General features: G+C 33.6%; 1 protein-coding gene across 5 annotated transcripts in view; it reads right to left on the minus strand.

The window, feature by feature from the left end:
- Positions 1-16,840, minus strand: part of BTBD7 (BTB domain containing 7) — an 87,986-nt gene that overhangs the window by 37,819 nt on the left and 33,327 nt on the right. For all 5 annotated transcript variants that reach the window (XR_004231974.1, XM_031952314.1, XM_031952315.1 and 2 more), the window contains 2 exons: positions 15,968-16,155; positions 14,197-15,276 (listed from right to left, as the gene is read on the minus strand). Coding sequence is in view for 4 of the 5 variants with exons in the window: in XM_031952314.1 (XP_031808174.1) it covers positions 14,197-15,276; positions 15,968-16,049 (1,162 nt within the window). In the remaining variant the exon portion in view is untranslated. The remainder of the gene's footprint in view (positions 1-14,196; positions 15,277-15,967; positions 16,156-16,840) is intronic.

Below are 16,840 nucleotides of genomic sequence, written 5' to 3' on the forward strand. Positions count from 1 at the left end.
GATCATTGCACAATCTTGCTGTTACTGTGCACATTATATTCTTGGTTCTGATTGTTTCTCTCAGCATCAGTTCGTGTAAATCTCAGGCTTTTTAAAAATCGGCTTGCTCATAACACGAATATTCCATTACTTTCATATGCATTAACTTATTCATCCAATGTGAAGAAGTTTTTAATTTTAAAAGCAGTGTGTGGAGAGGAATCCACTAAAATGCTTCCCCTATCACTTCACCATCCAAATATTTTCTCCCACTCTTCTCTTTCTAGTTCTACCTTCACTTACTTTGTTTGTGCAAAATCTTTTTTATCTTAAATAACTGAAAAATCTGCATTTTTTCTTTTATGATCAATTTTTTTGATTGAGAACTCTAGTGACAAAGTTCTAATTTGTGGCAATGTTTTAACTAAATGTGGATCATTAAAATTTTTTTTTAAAGATAAATGCCACGTTAATATTTCTATTTGTTCCACTTTATGTAATTATATGCACACATAAGCAGTTACTATCCAATGGGAAAGACTTTGAGTATGAGTCTCACAATGAATAATTTTTCTGTTATCTTAAGACTGGCCTAGCTAAAGTCCAGAAAGTTTTATCACTAAAAAACTGAATATCAAGTGACTAAAAATTAATTGGAAGTATAACTAATGAAGACTATATTTCCTAATTCATGAAGAAGAGGATGGTGATCAACAGGCTTCCTCACTGATAAAATCATGACTCCTTGAAGTACATAAAAATACTGATAATCTCCAAACAAAAAGTTTTCTTAATCATTAATTATGAATAGATGAAGACAGGAGTAAGATGTAACCTAGGATTCATCCATTCCTTACTACCTCAAAACAAAAAAAAAAAACCAGAAAAAACAAAATAATGATAGCAATAAGAGAAATAAATGAAACTACAAGATAATTCTTACAGAAAAATATCTTAAGATCATCTCACTATTTCTATACTCCCACTCTTGGGGACAGTTCTGAATTCCTCCTGGTGGTGGTAGCATTAAGGTTAATCTCTTGGTGAAGGTCAGGATTCCCCATTCTCCAGGTTTGCAAATCAAATTAGCCCCAGATTTAAGTGGGAAGTGGGCCCCAAAAAAAGTCTGTAGTTGCTATCAATATAGTACTTTAAGGGAGAAAGGTGAACAGGCTCAAATGCAAAGATTTCTTGAAGTTTCAAATCATCAGTATGTCGAGGAATCCTACAACTTACCCTTCATGGTGTTGGACCTGTAATTCTGATAAACCCCAGTATTTGTATCCCCAAGTGTCTAGCAAGTAATAGGAACTTAATAAATACTTGTTGACTGATTTCTCTGTAGCAGTATATAATTTAAAAGGTTACCATTAGCACCCCAAAATCCATCATTTGAGAAAACATCAAAAGCACCAAAAAGTTAAGCATCAAAAGTTGATAGAGTAATTAATACAAAACGAAAATAAATTCTATGACAGTGGAGGGAAAAATGCCTAAAATAGGTAGGTTAGTCATAGATTGAGAATATAAATATGTAATACACAGTTCTCATATTCAACTGTTATCCATATAATGTTAATAAAATTAAAGAAATGACCCCATTAAGAAAAAAAGAGTTGAGGGTATACCTGCACTACATGCAAGATTTCAAAAGTAACTAATACAAAAGGCTTTTCTTTCTTAAGACCAAGACCTATTTTCTGCAATTTGAAAAACATTTTTTCTTGTAGGAACACAAACAAACCGACGATGATCACTCTCTCCACTATTATGTTATATAGTTTTATAAATGCAAGTTATAGGATCAGGACAAAAAAATGAAATTTAAGACAGAAACAATGGCAAAGAAGAAATAATACAGTGGGATGAGTGGGAACAATACAGTGACTTGGAGTTAGAGGACCTGGGCTTTGTATACTACTTCTGATACTATCCGTTGACCTTAGACAAGTTGCTTTTTCTAACTGGGATTCAGTTTTCTCATAATATAAGAGGATTTGATGGCCTCTGAGATCCTTGATTTTATAATTTTACAAAATTTTACAAAAATTTACAAAAAAAAAAAAATCAATTTTACAAAATGATATAGTAAGAAAACTCCAGAGAACTAGAAAATATTTCTTGCCTTTAGAGAACATAATAAGATTTGGAGTAGGCAATTCTGGTTTGAGGATAATGTTTCTTAATTTTATTCTTACTTCCTGATTTCTGTGATCCTTCTTTGGCCTCTTTGTAAAATCCACTATATTTCTAATTACAGAAACAAATATATTGAATTTTGAGTTCTGCTTAAAGTCCTTATAGATTCTATTTATAATTCTCCATTAGTTTTTGCCTCATCATTTTTAACTTAGATTTCTGCAATAACCTCATAACTGCCTCCGATCAATTCTCTGATTTCCAAATTAATAACCCTAATATATACATATGGCCAGTCATTTTCCTTCAAAACAAACTCCCTCTTGCCTTTAAAACAAAATTCAAAATCCTGCACTTGTTATTTTACAGTTCTTTGCAATCCAGCTCTGATCTTACCATCTAGACTGATTTTACAGAGGAATGCATCATACATTCCATACTCCAGATATCAAGCACATCATGCTTGCTGGCTCCCATTCTGCCTTCACCCTGTATCTTTTAATACCTAACTCCCTTTAAATTTCAGCTCAAGTAGTACCTTTCATATGAAACCTTTTTTGATATTCCCAGATGTTTGTGTTCTCTTTTCCTACTCAGGAATTACGCTGTGACACATACACACATAATACACCCATACCATACCCCTCTATATATTTATATTCTTGAAAGCAGGGCCTATTTGGAATTGAGCTAAATGTGACAATTCTGGGAAATTTTCTTTTACTGTTTCTTGCAATATGGTGTCTATGTTATCTTATCCTCTCTTCCTATCTACCAAATTTTCTGGAATTTCAATAAACTTGGGATTATTATATTGTGACCTATCTTTTCAGATTTGCTACGTGCACACATCTGTGTGTGTTTTTACTGGGCTTATAATTTAAAGAAAACTGCGAACTTGACAAACAAGCAAATGTTAACATTTCCATGTACTATAAAATAGAATAGAAAAATGATTGCGAGAATGGGCTCACACGTATCATGATCTCTACCTCTATCATATACAGCTTTTTAAAAAAGGAGTATATAATAAATTTAACATAGTAGTATTAACGCTGCTCTCCTTGATTATATTCCCTTCTATATTACCACCTTTTCTCTCCAGCATAGTTTACAAATGTTTGATTAATATCTTTCCTTTTTTTGGACAATGTCATCATCATTACTTTTCCCCAAGTTAGGCATAATTCCTCCCATTCTTCTCTTTTCTAGCCATCTCTCCAACAAATGAATGATTCATGATAAATTTTCTAGGGTTATGATTGGTCAGCGTATTGTTCAGTGTTCTTAATTTTCAATTCATGTCCTCTGATGTACACTTGTGATTTCATTGGAAGAAACTCTTATTGAAGAACTCCCTCTGACCAATGTAGATCAGGTTTTGCTTTGCAACTTATAATCTTATAGTGTTCCTTGGGAACCAAGACATTAAATAATTTGCTAAGAATTATAAAGTCAGAGATGAGAGTTGAACCCAGGTTTTCATGAATTTGAGACCAGCTCTCCAACCACTAAGCCAAACTGCTTTGTCTTTATGTTTTCCAAGAGATATGCAGAAGAATGACTTAACTCTATATTTCAGTTGTGCATTATATATGTACTTTATTAGAGGTATGGGTGTGTGATACACACACACACACACACACACACATCAAACTAAATGTCTACCTATTCTAAGGAGGGGTAATATGTTAGAGAACAAGAAGTCATTAAATACAGGATGGGAGTAGAGGGGTGGAGTTCCACAGAAAGGGAATAAAAGTTCTAAAAAAAAAAGAAAAACTGGGGGCCTTAAAGATAAAACTCCATGATTCTGTCAAAATTCAGATCTCTCTACTTTCAACTATGGTGAAACAAAGAGGAAGACAATTATTCTGTCATTCATGAATATTTACTTTCATTATCTGAGGATAACAGTTTCTGATCTTGATGTAACAACATGTCCCTCAATAAAATAACTTGAAATAATGTAAATAATTGCTATGTTGTGTTCATTGTTATTAAATCAAAGGATTATAGAATCAGAGGTGGAAGGGATGGAGGTTATCTTCTCCAACATAATCATTTTACAACTGAAAAGATTTGAAATCTGGAGATTTTGAGACTTTGCTCAAGATTACATGGAAAGTAACTGGTACAGCCAGGATCTGAACAGTGGTTCTCTGATCTTTCCTATGTACAATACTGCCCTCCTGAGATAAAGGAGGAAACCTTCAGGGGGTCACTCTGCTACCTAAAAACAGGGAATGAGGTAGAAAGATGGGGCTGGCTTTCTGGTACTGTCTAGCCCTGTGGTGGGAAGGAGGTTGTATCTGGTGTCTACTAGCTTCCTCAGAGAATGTGCACTGAGAATATAATGTTACTCTGGTCCTTCATTTTGTAGAGAGAAACTGGTTATGGGAAATAGGTAGGACTGCTATAAGTGACCCCTCCCCTAGCTGGAAGGCCCCAATCCTTTCCTCTTGCAGTTAAGGCCTCTAAAGAGAAAGGCAAGAGAAATGACAGCTTAAATCACGAGAATGGGCTCACGAAGGAAAGAAGAAAAAGGTAAGAGTACCCTAGACTAAGATCTATTATGTAAAGAAAGAGTCACGGAAGAAGGCATGTATGTATGTCATCTATACATGGAATACCCACACAGAAGAAATCAGATGTAATGGAATTAAATAGGGAAAGGAAAGAGGCATAAGAGTAGAATGGAAAAGTAGACGTGGCATTTTAGAAATTTCAATTAAGTTCCAGGTCTCCTGTCTACTGCTTTTTTCTCATATATTGACGTTACAATAATAATATCTGCACTTACTTGTATAGTATTGATATGTCATCACTAAGAAAATGAATATAAATAATTCTGCAGCTATAAAGGACCATACAAATGTGTTTCAAGTGAAGAACTGCAAAGAAGTTGCATAAAGGACATCATCAGAGAAATGTAGGACTGAAAAAAAAAAGTTGGACCCACCAAATCGCAGAAGTGATATATATTCCCACCTTCCTGAATTGTAGTTCAAAACCCCAAATCAGGTCTTATAACTGAATGTGGGGGTTGCAAAATTATGATTATCAGTAAATGTTTAATTTTCATACCTATTTTATATATCCAGCGTCATATAAAAATTTCTAAGGCAAAAAGGGGTGACAGATGGAAAAAATTCAAGAAGTCCTGAAGATGGCTTTGCTGAATTCAAATTCAAATATTTTAAAAAATCTTATATATGTATATATATAGTCTCCCCTGATAAGATGCAGGTTCTGTTTCATAATTTTTTTGTTTGTATATGTAGTCAGTACATAGTTGCCTGACATATACTAGATTTATGTTTGCTGATTTTAGTTGTCCAATTCACCTGAAATTCAGACACCATGAAATTAACTACCTCTGGTACTATCTGTGTGACTATAGGCAAATGCCTTAACTTCCCTGGGCTGCCTCTTCTGAAAAAATGAGATGACTGTACTAAGTTTTCTCTGAGATTCTTTCCAGCTCTAGATCTACAATCCTTACTACAAAAAATAATTAGAAGGCAATCTAGAGAAGGGGTAGGAATTAGAAGCTGAGAGGATAAGAAAAGGCTGCAGTTAGATAATTGCATAAACTAAGTTCAAGATTCTAGGAGGAATAGGTGAGAGTAGCATGCAGTCCAGCCATGAGGAGCAGCCCATACAAAGGCAGGGAGATAGGAAATGAAATACCATGTACAAAGAACAGCATGAGTCTCAGTTTGGCTACAATGTAGAGTGTGTGAAGGGAATTATAATAAGATTGAAAAGATAAAGTGCAAACTGATGAAGAAAGGCTTTAAATGTTAAAAGTATTTATATTTAATCCTGAAGGTAAAAGGGAGATTGTGAACCAGGGCACGGGCTATCTGAATGGAAAGAAGGTAATGGATGCAAGCAAGGGATTTTGTGGAGACATCTGGCAACTAATTTAAAATAGGCAAAATGGTGAGTAGTCAAGGTTATGAACTCTAGTACTAGAAAGATGCCCTCATCAGAAAGTAGGAAATACTTAACAGAGAGAAGGCACTAGAATTGTGAAGAATCAGAAAGGCTTCTTATAGAAGGTAAGATTTTAGCTGGGACTTAAAGGAAGACAGAGACAGAGAGATAAGGAGAGGAAATTCATGGGGAACAGCCAAAGAAAATAGTTGGTGTTGAGAGATGAGAGGCCAGACTTCAGTCTAGAAGTGAGGGAATGGCTAAGATTTAAGGAGACTAAAAAGGTGGGAAGAAAATATGTTATGAAAAGCTTTTAATGCTAAGCAGGGGTTTTGTATTTGATTGTGGAGGTGATAGGAGGTTGGAGTTATCGAGTAGGAGGATGATAAGATTCTATCTGTGGTTTAGGAAAATCACCTGGGTGGCTGAATGGAGGATGGACTGGAATGAGTAGAGATTTTTGTGTCTGGCAGACCAATGAACAGTCTGTTGTAAGGTTTGAGGGTATGGTCTATCCTGGTGTGGAAGCAGTATTAGAAGAGAGAAGGGAACATTACCAAGGTTCCCTTGGTAAAGGGAATATAAAGGTTAAATAAATAGGTCTCGGCAATCTATTGACTATGGGGAGGGGGAGATGAGAGTACACTAATGAGAGACAATGCAGTGTCCAGGATGACACTGAGATTGTGAGTCTGAGTCCTGAAGAAGAATGGTAGTACCTTTATATAGTAATAAGAAAATGGAAAAGGGGGGGGGGGGGGAGGGGCGATGGGGGGGGGGTTTAGAGAGAAAGAAAATGAGTTCAGTTTAGGACTTTTTTTTTTTTTTTTTGCTTAATTGGGTTAAGTGACTTGCCCAGGGTCACATAGCTAGGAAGTGTTAAGTGTCTGAGCCCAGATTTGAACTCAGGTCCTCCTACTTCAGGGCTGGTGCTCTATCCACTGTACTACCTAGCTGCCCCCTGGACATTAATTTAAAATATCTATAAGGTATCCAGTTCTATATGTCTAGTCAAAAAGGGGAAAGCTTAAAGAATGATGTATTTGGGGAATGATGATCAGTTCCATTTTGGACTTGCTGCATTTGAGATGTCTACAGGACATGTACTTTTCTGTGTCTGATCATGTGTCTCTACAACTGATGGAGGAGCTCAGTAGAAAGACCAAGGTCATTTATGTGTGGGAACACATCTCTAATCAACCTCTGAAAGCTGGACTTTCAAATTCAAGCAACTATAAGTCAAATTATAAATAGCCTTGGTTATGATTTAATAGTAATGTGAGAATTAGTCTCAGATTTTTATTTGCAAAGAAGTATCTAGCAAGTGATTACAAGTTATGAGAATTTTGTTAAGAGTAAAATTGCTTACTAATATCAGAGCAGCTTAATTATTTCTCAGTTTAGTAAACTTTAAAAGTGTTATGTAAACGTCATCTTATTGATTTCAATCCTTTGTCAAAATGTTACTGACATGGCTTTACAGCAGGATGCAAAATTATGGTCCAGTTCTATTAACTCATTTTAATTCATTATTTGGTGCTCAGATCTGGTGATTTTAATGTAATACTTTAGTTTGTATCACTGAATTTAAAAAAATGATCGTTATACTATTCACAACAAAATTCCTAGAACTTATTTTTAAATATTGTTGCAATTTTAGAAGTCTAAACAATATTGGTTTGATTGAACTATTAAATGAGTTAGTTTTAATTAAAATTCTCTTAGTGTTGAGTTTAAATAGTAAGGGGAAAATCCTGCATTGTTATTTTTAAAATGCCCTTATGGAAAATAATAGCTGTTATTAATAACATGATTATAATATTTATTTAAAAGACTAAGGCAGAATATAATGTATGTATGAGTATATCTATATAAAAATAATTAAACTTATGAGAACTACTGAAGATACCAAAACAGAGTGTGTAGAAGAGAGTCCTGGATAGAAGTCTAGGGGTTTACTCACAGATAAAGTGTGAGATAGAAAAGAGAAATCAGCATTACAAAAACTCAAGATAAGAAAGAGATTCAGGAGAATAGGATAGTCAAAAATAAACAGAAAGATTAAGGAATAACTCTGAAGAGTACAATTTTGTACCAACAGTCTCCCATATTTTATCATATCTTTGTATTCCCACACTACTACTTCCTTTTCTCTGTCTACTGTAGTTTTTCTCTTAAAAGGACAGCTCTGGGGCAGCTAACTGAGGCAGTGGATAGAACATCAGCGCTGAAGTCAGGAGGACCTGAGCTCAAATCTAGCTTCAGCAATTTAACACTTCCTAAGCTACGTGACCCTGAACAAGTCACTTAATCCCAACTGCCTCCCGATGGGGAGTGGGAGTGAGGGGAGAAGGGTAAAGAGGAGAAGGTCCAGTACCAAATCTCTGTTTTACAAGAACTCTGCTCTCCCTAACTAAAAGTGATCTCTGTCCCTATCATCACATGACTTTGGATTATATACTTAAGTACTAGTCATAGAATCATAGAATTTCAGGTTTGGAAACAACCCCAGAGATCACCTAATTCAATTGGGACCCAAAAGTTTTGATTCTGCTATATATCTAGGCATAGTATTTAGCCAGATCTATATTATCTCTTATGGAAATCAGTGTGTTTGAAAGAGAAGCCAATTTATTTTTTCATTTTTGAATCTTAGTTTTTAACTAGAGTTTAAATATTTCCGATGCTATTCTTATATAACTTTCTACTACATCTCCCTTGCAAATAAATATGTATTACGGTAGGCAAGAATAATAGCAACTTCAGCTAAGTGGATCTTAGTTGTAGTCAATTTTGTCACTGCAAATTTTTATCTTTCTGGCCCTCTGAATTTTTTTTTAAACTATCATACTTAGCTATCCCCATGTCATGGTTACAAAGCAGCATGATCACTCTATAATAAAAGACAAAAAATATAACAAAAGACATTATAGGAAATTATTTTTTAGCATCCTTGCAACAAGATTATGCATAATGCTTATCTTTATCTACTTTAGTTCATTTTAGTTTTGTCATTTGATTTGGAAATTATCTAATTCTATCTATGTCCTTTCATTTCTAATCACTATTAAAAGCAGAAGCAATCCAGATTTCTTTTGAATGCTAGCATTCATTTTGGGTAAGGAAACAAGGGCAGATTCTGTTTTAAAGGCAGGGCTTTTTGTTTTTAGAGTTGGGTTACAAATCTCTAGGATAGTGAGGGGGTTTTGTCTACTATATTTATTTATTTTTTTTACTATTTCTTCCTTTATTTCTACAATTCTGTCTCTCTCATCATAAGCCTTCAACTTTCATTTTTTTTAGGAGTCATGGGAAAGAAATGACAAAATAATTAATCCAGACAATTTGTAGAACAAGATTAACAGTAATTCTAAATAAGATGCAGCACCTCAGAAAGTGAAATAACAGGCCACATGGGTATGTCTCAAAACACTAGTTGCAAAAATAGACACATAACATTCAGCATTTGTATCAAATAAAATTTAAGACTAAAGCCAAATGTGATGACCACAGCATCACTAAACAAGTCAATGCTATTCTTAGCTTTGCAGTGCCTTAGCGTGCATTTTGATGCTATACTATGAATTTTCTAAAGATAATGCTTAAATTTAGATTTATGTTCAAAGGGGTATAAAACCTTTGACTAAGCAATACCACTATTGGGGCTGTTTTTTTCCAAAGAGATTTTTTTTTTTTAAAGGACCTATACGTGCAAAAATATTTACAGCACATATTTTAATGGTGGCAAAAAGTAGGAAATTGAGGAGATATCCATCAATTGAGAAATGGCTGAACAAGTTGTATATAATTGTGATGGAATACTATTGTTATATAAGAAATGATGAGCAGAATGCTCTTAGAAAAATCTGTAAAGACTTACATGAACTGATGCAAAGTAAAATAAGCAGAAACAGGAGAACAACATACACAGTAACAGTAATTTTGTAAGATGATTAATGGGGAATGATTTAGCTATTCTTAGCAATGCAATGATCCTTTTAAGAGAAGTGAAAGACTGCTGATGAAAAATGCTATATACATCTCTACAGAAAGAAGTGACAGAATCTAAATGTGATTGAAACATACCCTCTCTTTACTTTTCTTGTTTTGTTTTGTTTTTTTGGTCTGTGCTTTCTTTCACAAGATACCTAACATGGAAATATTTTGCATGACGGCATGATCAATTATGCGGTATCAATTATGGCAAATTGCAATATTTGTTATGCGGCAATTGGGTATCAAATTGCTTACACCTTCTTAATGAAAGGAGGTGAGAGGAAGAGGAGAAAATTTGGAATTCAAAATTTTAAAAAAATGTTAAATAAGTTTTTTTTTTTACATGTATTTGGGTGAAAATAAATCTGGCCTCAGACACTTAATTGTTGATTCTGCAAATCACTGGTTTGCTGTGTCTGATAATGTAAGCTTCTAAGCTCTAGAGTAGTTTTTTTTTTTTTTAGGTATTTTATAGTTTCTATATTCTGTATTCCTTTAATGCCTTACTGCTTTGAGTATACCTTAATAAAAGGGATTTATAGTTAAGAGGGAAAATAGATCTAATATAATAGCAAAATTCTTCTACTTTATAATAACAAGGCTAATAGCTAACATTTTTATAATGATTTAGGATCTCTAAAATAACACTGAGGGAAGGTTTAATACTATCTTCATTTTACAAATGAGAGTATTGAGGCAAAGAGACGATTAATGACCTGTATGTCTAGGACCACAGAGCTATTTAGTTACTTGAAGGCAGTTTTAAACTCAGGTCTTCTTGACTCCCAAAGTTGACAGTTCTATTCATGTAGTCCATGTATTTAATTTAAAAATAAACATGCTTATATCAGGGAGAATGCTCAAAAATATTTGGGGAACATGAGTTTGGAACCCTGAGAAGTTAACTGACTTGCCCAGCGTCATAGTGAGTATGTCAGAAGTGGGACTTGTCTTCGACAAAGAGAAGATATAACTCAGTTTCAACTGATCAAGGATGGACAGAAGCAGCTACACCCAAAGAAAGAGCACAAGGAAATGAATGTAAACTGCTTGCATTTTTGTTCTTCTTCCTGGGTTACTTATACCTTCTGAATCCAATTCTCCCTGTGCAACAAGGGAACTGTTCGGTTCTGCACACATATATTGTATCTAGGATATACTGTAATGTATTTAACATGTATAGGACTGCTTGCCATCTGGGGGAGGGGGTGGTGGGAGGGAGGGGAAAAGTCGGAACAGAAGTGAGTGCAAGGGATAATGTAAAAAATTACCCTGGCATGGGTTCTGTCAATAAAAAGTTATTAAAAAAAAATAAATAAAAGTGGGGCTTGGATTAAAGTCTTTCTAGTTCTAAGGCCACCTGTTTATATTCTGCTACTTCTTATTTTAGAGAAAAATAAATGAAAAAAGATAAAGGAAATAATTTTACCTGACACCAAAGCTTATATTAAAGTATAAAAATGAGTGACATTTATGATAAATACATGTATAAATAGATAAAAATAATATAAAATGCTTTACATCAGAATACACACACACACGCACGCACAGTTGATATTCTGGTGCTTCCTCTGTAGAGCTGGGTATTTTAGTACTTTTGTGATGTCTCTCTCACTCCCCAACCACGGCAGCTTAGTTAAGGTGGTATCTAATAATTAGTTTTATGATTTTGGGTTGTTTATTATATCTATTTTCTTAAAATGGGTCATATTGGCATGCTTAGGGAAAGGATATCAGAAAGAAACAATTCAGTCTCTCAAAATATTAAAACGTAATCCACAGAAGGAAAAAAGCTTTTGACTGAATAACTACCATTTTTCATTCAGCAAATCTTGTAATAATGAAAAAATAATTTCAGTACAATTCATCATTAAAAAATTTTCACTTTTATGATACTATCAGATGAATATCTTTAAAACTATTGAATGTAAAATATAAAGTATGTAAAATCTTACCTAAAGATGGAACTTAAAAAAGTCTTGTAAAATCAAGTTTTTCATTCTATTACACATCTTTTAAATGTACTTGTTATTTAATCCACTTTAAGAAAATATGAAAACATACTGGTGAGTTTTCACAAACAGCTTAAGTAAATGTCTTATGATCTGGTATTTTCCTCAAAGGGGAAAAAAAAATCAAGAGTAAATTTTTTGCCTGTTGTAAAAAATCATCACAGCTACTGGGGAGTAAAAGGGGAGGGCGATCATGGTGAAGGGTAAAAAAAAACCCCCAAATGACAACTACCTATTCCTCTTAAAAAACAAACAAAAAAACCCAACCTCAAATCAAAAAAGCAGCAGTCCATGGGAATTATAATACATACACAACAAAGAAAATTAGAAGTTATGTACACACAACAGAACACCCAAAATTTTGAAACAGCAGTCAAGATTTTAAGACTATCCACTAGTGTTATATCTTATTTTTTTATATGCTAAGACAATATCCCAGTTGAGACCAAATAAATAAAGAAAGAAAGAAAGAAAGGAATTAAGAGTCAAGGGATCTTTGGTCAAAGCATTTACCAGCTGTTGTAGCTAAGTTATTTTAAATATTATTGTAATTTGAAGCTTTTTCTCATTTTTAAAAACAGCAAATTGTAAATGCAAAAATACTTTGGTTTTACTCTTTTATTTATCTGAAAGACTTTAGAAATTTAATACTTTGTCTTTCTGATAATGATACAAACCAAATTCTTACTGTGCCAGTAATTATCAATTTTATTTTGTGGTGGAATCTACTGAAGTAGCTTTTTGCTGAAGAATTAAAAATATTTTTCTATATTTCTCTGAAATAGAAACATTTCAGTACTGATTAAACTTTAATTTCAGGAAACTTCAAGTTATCACGTTACATTGTGGAAATTAAAAAAAATTATTTTAAGGCTACCCATGAACAAACTTGCTTATCTACTTTTATTCTTTCAAATTTTTAAGTCCTTTTAGGGAAGATAACTTTTTTCCTAGTGTTATTGATATCAAATAATCTCAGAGCTGGAAATGATTTTGGAGAACAATATAAGTCAACATACTTACAAGAGGAATCCCACTTCCAAAAATGCCTGATAAGAAGTCATTACTGGTCTGCTTGAAGACTCATTACTTATAGAAGATCTCATACGTGATAGCTAGCTTCTTAACAATTTGTAGTTAAAAATTTTTTCTCTTATAGAGACAAAATTAGCCTTTCAGCAACTTCCAACTATTGCTCCTAGTTCCTGTTTAGGGCATTTATTCACCTCAATTTTGTTAATGCATAATAACTTGTCAGTTTAATACAATTATCCCTATTTAAGAACTCAAAATAGCCTAATTTTAATAATGTCCTTTCCTTACTAGTCTTACCACAAAATTTATCTATAATCTCTTAAATTTATGATGGCAATCTGATCTTATTTAATCTCTGCTTCTTTAGTGCTCTCTCACAGACGTTAACTAGAGTGGTTTTCAACTTTTCCAAACACCACGTGGTCAAGGACATATATCTAATTTTTAGTGAAATTCAAGACACTCTAGTTCTATGGAAAGAGATCAAGTTTTTATTTTCCTTCATCTATTCATGTATAGAACTAAAATTTTTAACAACATATAATAAATGTTCATTCAAAATCCTTTTGGTATAGATAAAAGATGGCAGATACTTCTAGTAGGGTCCTTTGTCCATAGCAGGTGTTCAAATAAATACTTATTAATCAACAAGATTCTAATCAACAAGGTTCTAATTATTACAAATTAAACTGTAATACTGGGCTGGATCATGACATTCCCTTAAAAAGATACATTAAGTAATGACTTAACTTAAGATATAAACAGGTAAGGGCCACAGACATCCTCAAGAAGTACTATAACAAGCTTTTGGATCTCTGGATATGCTCTACTTCAGCTTTCTTTTGAAGCCAAATATTTCCCACTGCTTTGTAACTGGCACTTTGGAAAGCACACCAAGTGCCCCATTCAGCCTTCATACTACTGCAAATGACAATCAGTTATAGATGACCAGGCAAATATGTCCCAAACAATTTCCTGAAATCATAACTATAGAGTTCAATATCTAAATTAAAAAGAAAAACACATGGAACTACTGAGACTGCTATAAATCCTTATTTCAAGGAATATTTATGGAAAATTAAATATTTCATACCTTGTGCAAGCATGTTAAATTCCAAGAACAGTGCTATGTGATAAAGTTCCATTGCTTCTTCAGCCCTAGTCAAATTTGGCTTTCCTGCTACCAGAGCCTGAACTTCACTCAGACTCCCCACAGAAGGGCTGCAGTGCAAAACTGAGAGGTCAACTACATCAGTATACATACAGTTTAAAATAACTTTAGCATATTTTTTTGGTATGATGGACTCATCTAGTATAATTCTAGTGGGAGTCCGCAACGTTCGGTCTGTAATTTCTTCACCAGTCCGTATCCTCCTTTGTAATAAATTTCGAAAAAATGGGGACCGTGCTGAAATAACAGCCTTATGAGCTCTAAGTTCTTCATCTAAACAGTTCTGATTTCCAACAAAAGCTTCAACTAGTTCAGAGTCTGACGAAAAACTGAGGACAACATCATAGTAACACATGTAGTCAAACAGTCCACGCATATCTACATCAAGGGAATTTGGTGTTCCAAATTCTTCAGTGAGCTGCACTAGTATATCAACATTCTGAAATCTTGAGTCCTCTACTCCAAATTCTCCTGTGTAGAGATAGTGTAACAAGGCAGAGAACATGGGCATATCTATACCTGCTGTATTGATGTCCATTATTATCTCTGCTCCATACTCTGGGGAGGAAGAAAGCAGGGTCTTAAAGAATGGACACCTTGCTGCTAAAATGGCCCGGTGCACAGGAAAGCAAGTTTCTTGAAATATTAAGTCTACATCTGTACAATACTTGTACTCATAAAGATCAGCCATATCTTTTTGCAGTGTTCGAGCTTCTGGACGGGCCAAGCTGGCTTGGAGAGAAAGCTCCTTTAAGGCTGACGTTCCCTCGTATTCCTCTACTAATGCATTGACATCTCTTACATCCCACCCTGATAGGAGTTCTCGCATCTGCTTGGCGTGGTCAGCAGAGCGACTGGATTTCCGACGTTTAATAAATTTCTTCTTGAGGGTGGCAAGGCCAGAAGTTTTCTTTTTCTTGTCTTGTGGCTTCTCATGGCCATGGTCAAGACTATATAATTTTGATTCACATCCATAGCCTTGATGAGAATAGGATGATGTTCCTAAAGCAGAAAATGAATAATTAATGAAAACTGTCTTCCTCTTTCTTTTTCAAGTCTTTTCGATTATCTTTCATAATAGAATTCAAATCCCTTAAAAGCAATTTTTTTTTTTTTAAATTCTAAAAAGGAAACCAGTTTTGGATTTAGTAGTAGCACAGTGTTATTATTTTTTTTTTTGGGGGGAGAGAATGTATAATTCACTTTCTACCTCTTTTGTAAGGCAGTAGTGCTAATTTTTATTCAATAAATCATCAACATATTTTCTAATCTCTGGGCAGATACTATTGGGTTGATTTTCAAGGATCCTGATTATATTTGAAATTTAAAATTTAAACAGTTCTATATATGTGCAATTAGTAAAGGGTTCATTTGTAGGGCCATGTATAAATAGATAACATAACCAAGTTTATTTATACCATTTTAACCATCAACAGAGATTTTCACAGTATAAATGTGGCAATGATGACTTGCAATTACAGTGAAAATAGTCAAAATGAATGGCCAGCTATGCTGTAGCAGTTTAGTTAGTGTAAAAATTATACAGACCAAAAAAACCCCATTCTTGAAAAAACAAAACAAACAATCAAGAAGGCTTTTTTAAAATATTAAAACCTCATCTATTCAGTCTCTGCTAAGAACAGTTCTATTAAATTCACTAAAGAACACTGTTAGAAAAAACTGATGAAGTTACCTATAAATGTTTGTTGGGCCTGTGAATTTCCCCCTACCCTTGGGGAACACGAATGGGGATAGTTAGATGCATTAGCACCCATTTTCTTCAGTCACTCAGGCATTTCACCTGCTGGCTCTTCAGAGGACAATCCCACAATCCATTTTGAGCCTTCAACCCTGGATCCAAAAGTCTCTTTTCATCCATTTCTTAAAATCAAACAAAAATCATTATATTCATTTTTACAAAAGTATATTTAAAATTGCACTTGAGAGAAAATAAAAACATTTGCTGGAAAAAATGCATAAAGTTGCAAGTACCTGCACTTGGGGACAAATTATGTGTATACAGTCTATAGTATAGTTAAAGCATTACAATATGGAAAAGGTCTAGAAGCTAAAAACAAATACATAATTAAATCAAAGTGATAAATTGTTGCTAACTGTATTTTTTAAAGTTATAAAACAAATCAATTTTAAGTTAGTGAAAGAGTAATGAGTTAAGCTTTTGTAGGTGCATTTGAAATTTCAGGAAAAATTTTTACTTGATCTAAAAAAAACCAAAAAATTTTATGGATGTATAGAAAAATGTTCCCTAAAGTCCTATGGCCCCCACAACTGAAAATGTTATAATTCCAAGCAATAAGGAAACCGCTTAAGAATTTTTAGCCATAAATAAAATTAAATATTAATAATAGATTTTCATACACACACATCTACGTTTAAAATAATCTTTCATTTATGTCTTTTAGGCTTTTTATTAGAAGAGCAGGAAAGGAAAAAATATTCAAGAGGGAACTCTGAACTTCTGAGCTATTTGTGTTACAGATATTCTATAAGAAATCCTATGCTTTTAAAATCTATGATTTTATTAATGTAGATGCTTCTTCCACAG

Source organism: Sarcophilus harrisii, chromosome 2 (genome assembly GCF_902635505.1).
Source record: "Sarcophilus harrisii chromosome 2, mSarHar1.11, whole genome shotgun sequence".
Taxonomy (NCBI): domain Eukaryota; kingdom Metazoa; phylum Chordata; class Mammalia; order Dasyuromorphia; family Dasyuridae; genus Sarcophilus; species Sarcophilus harrisii.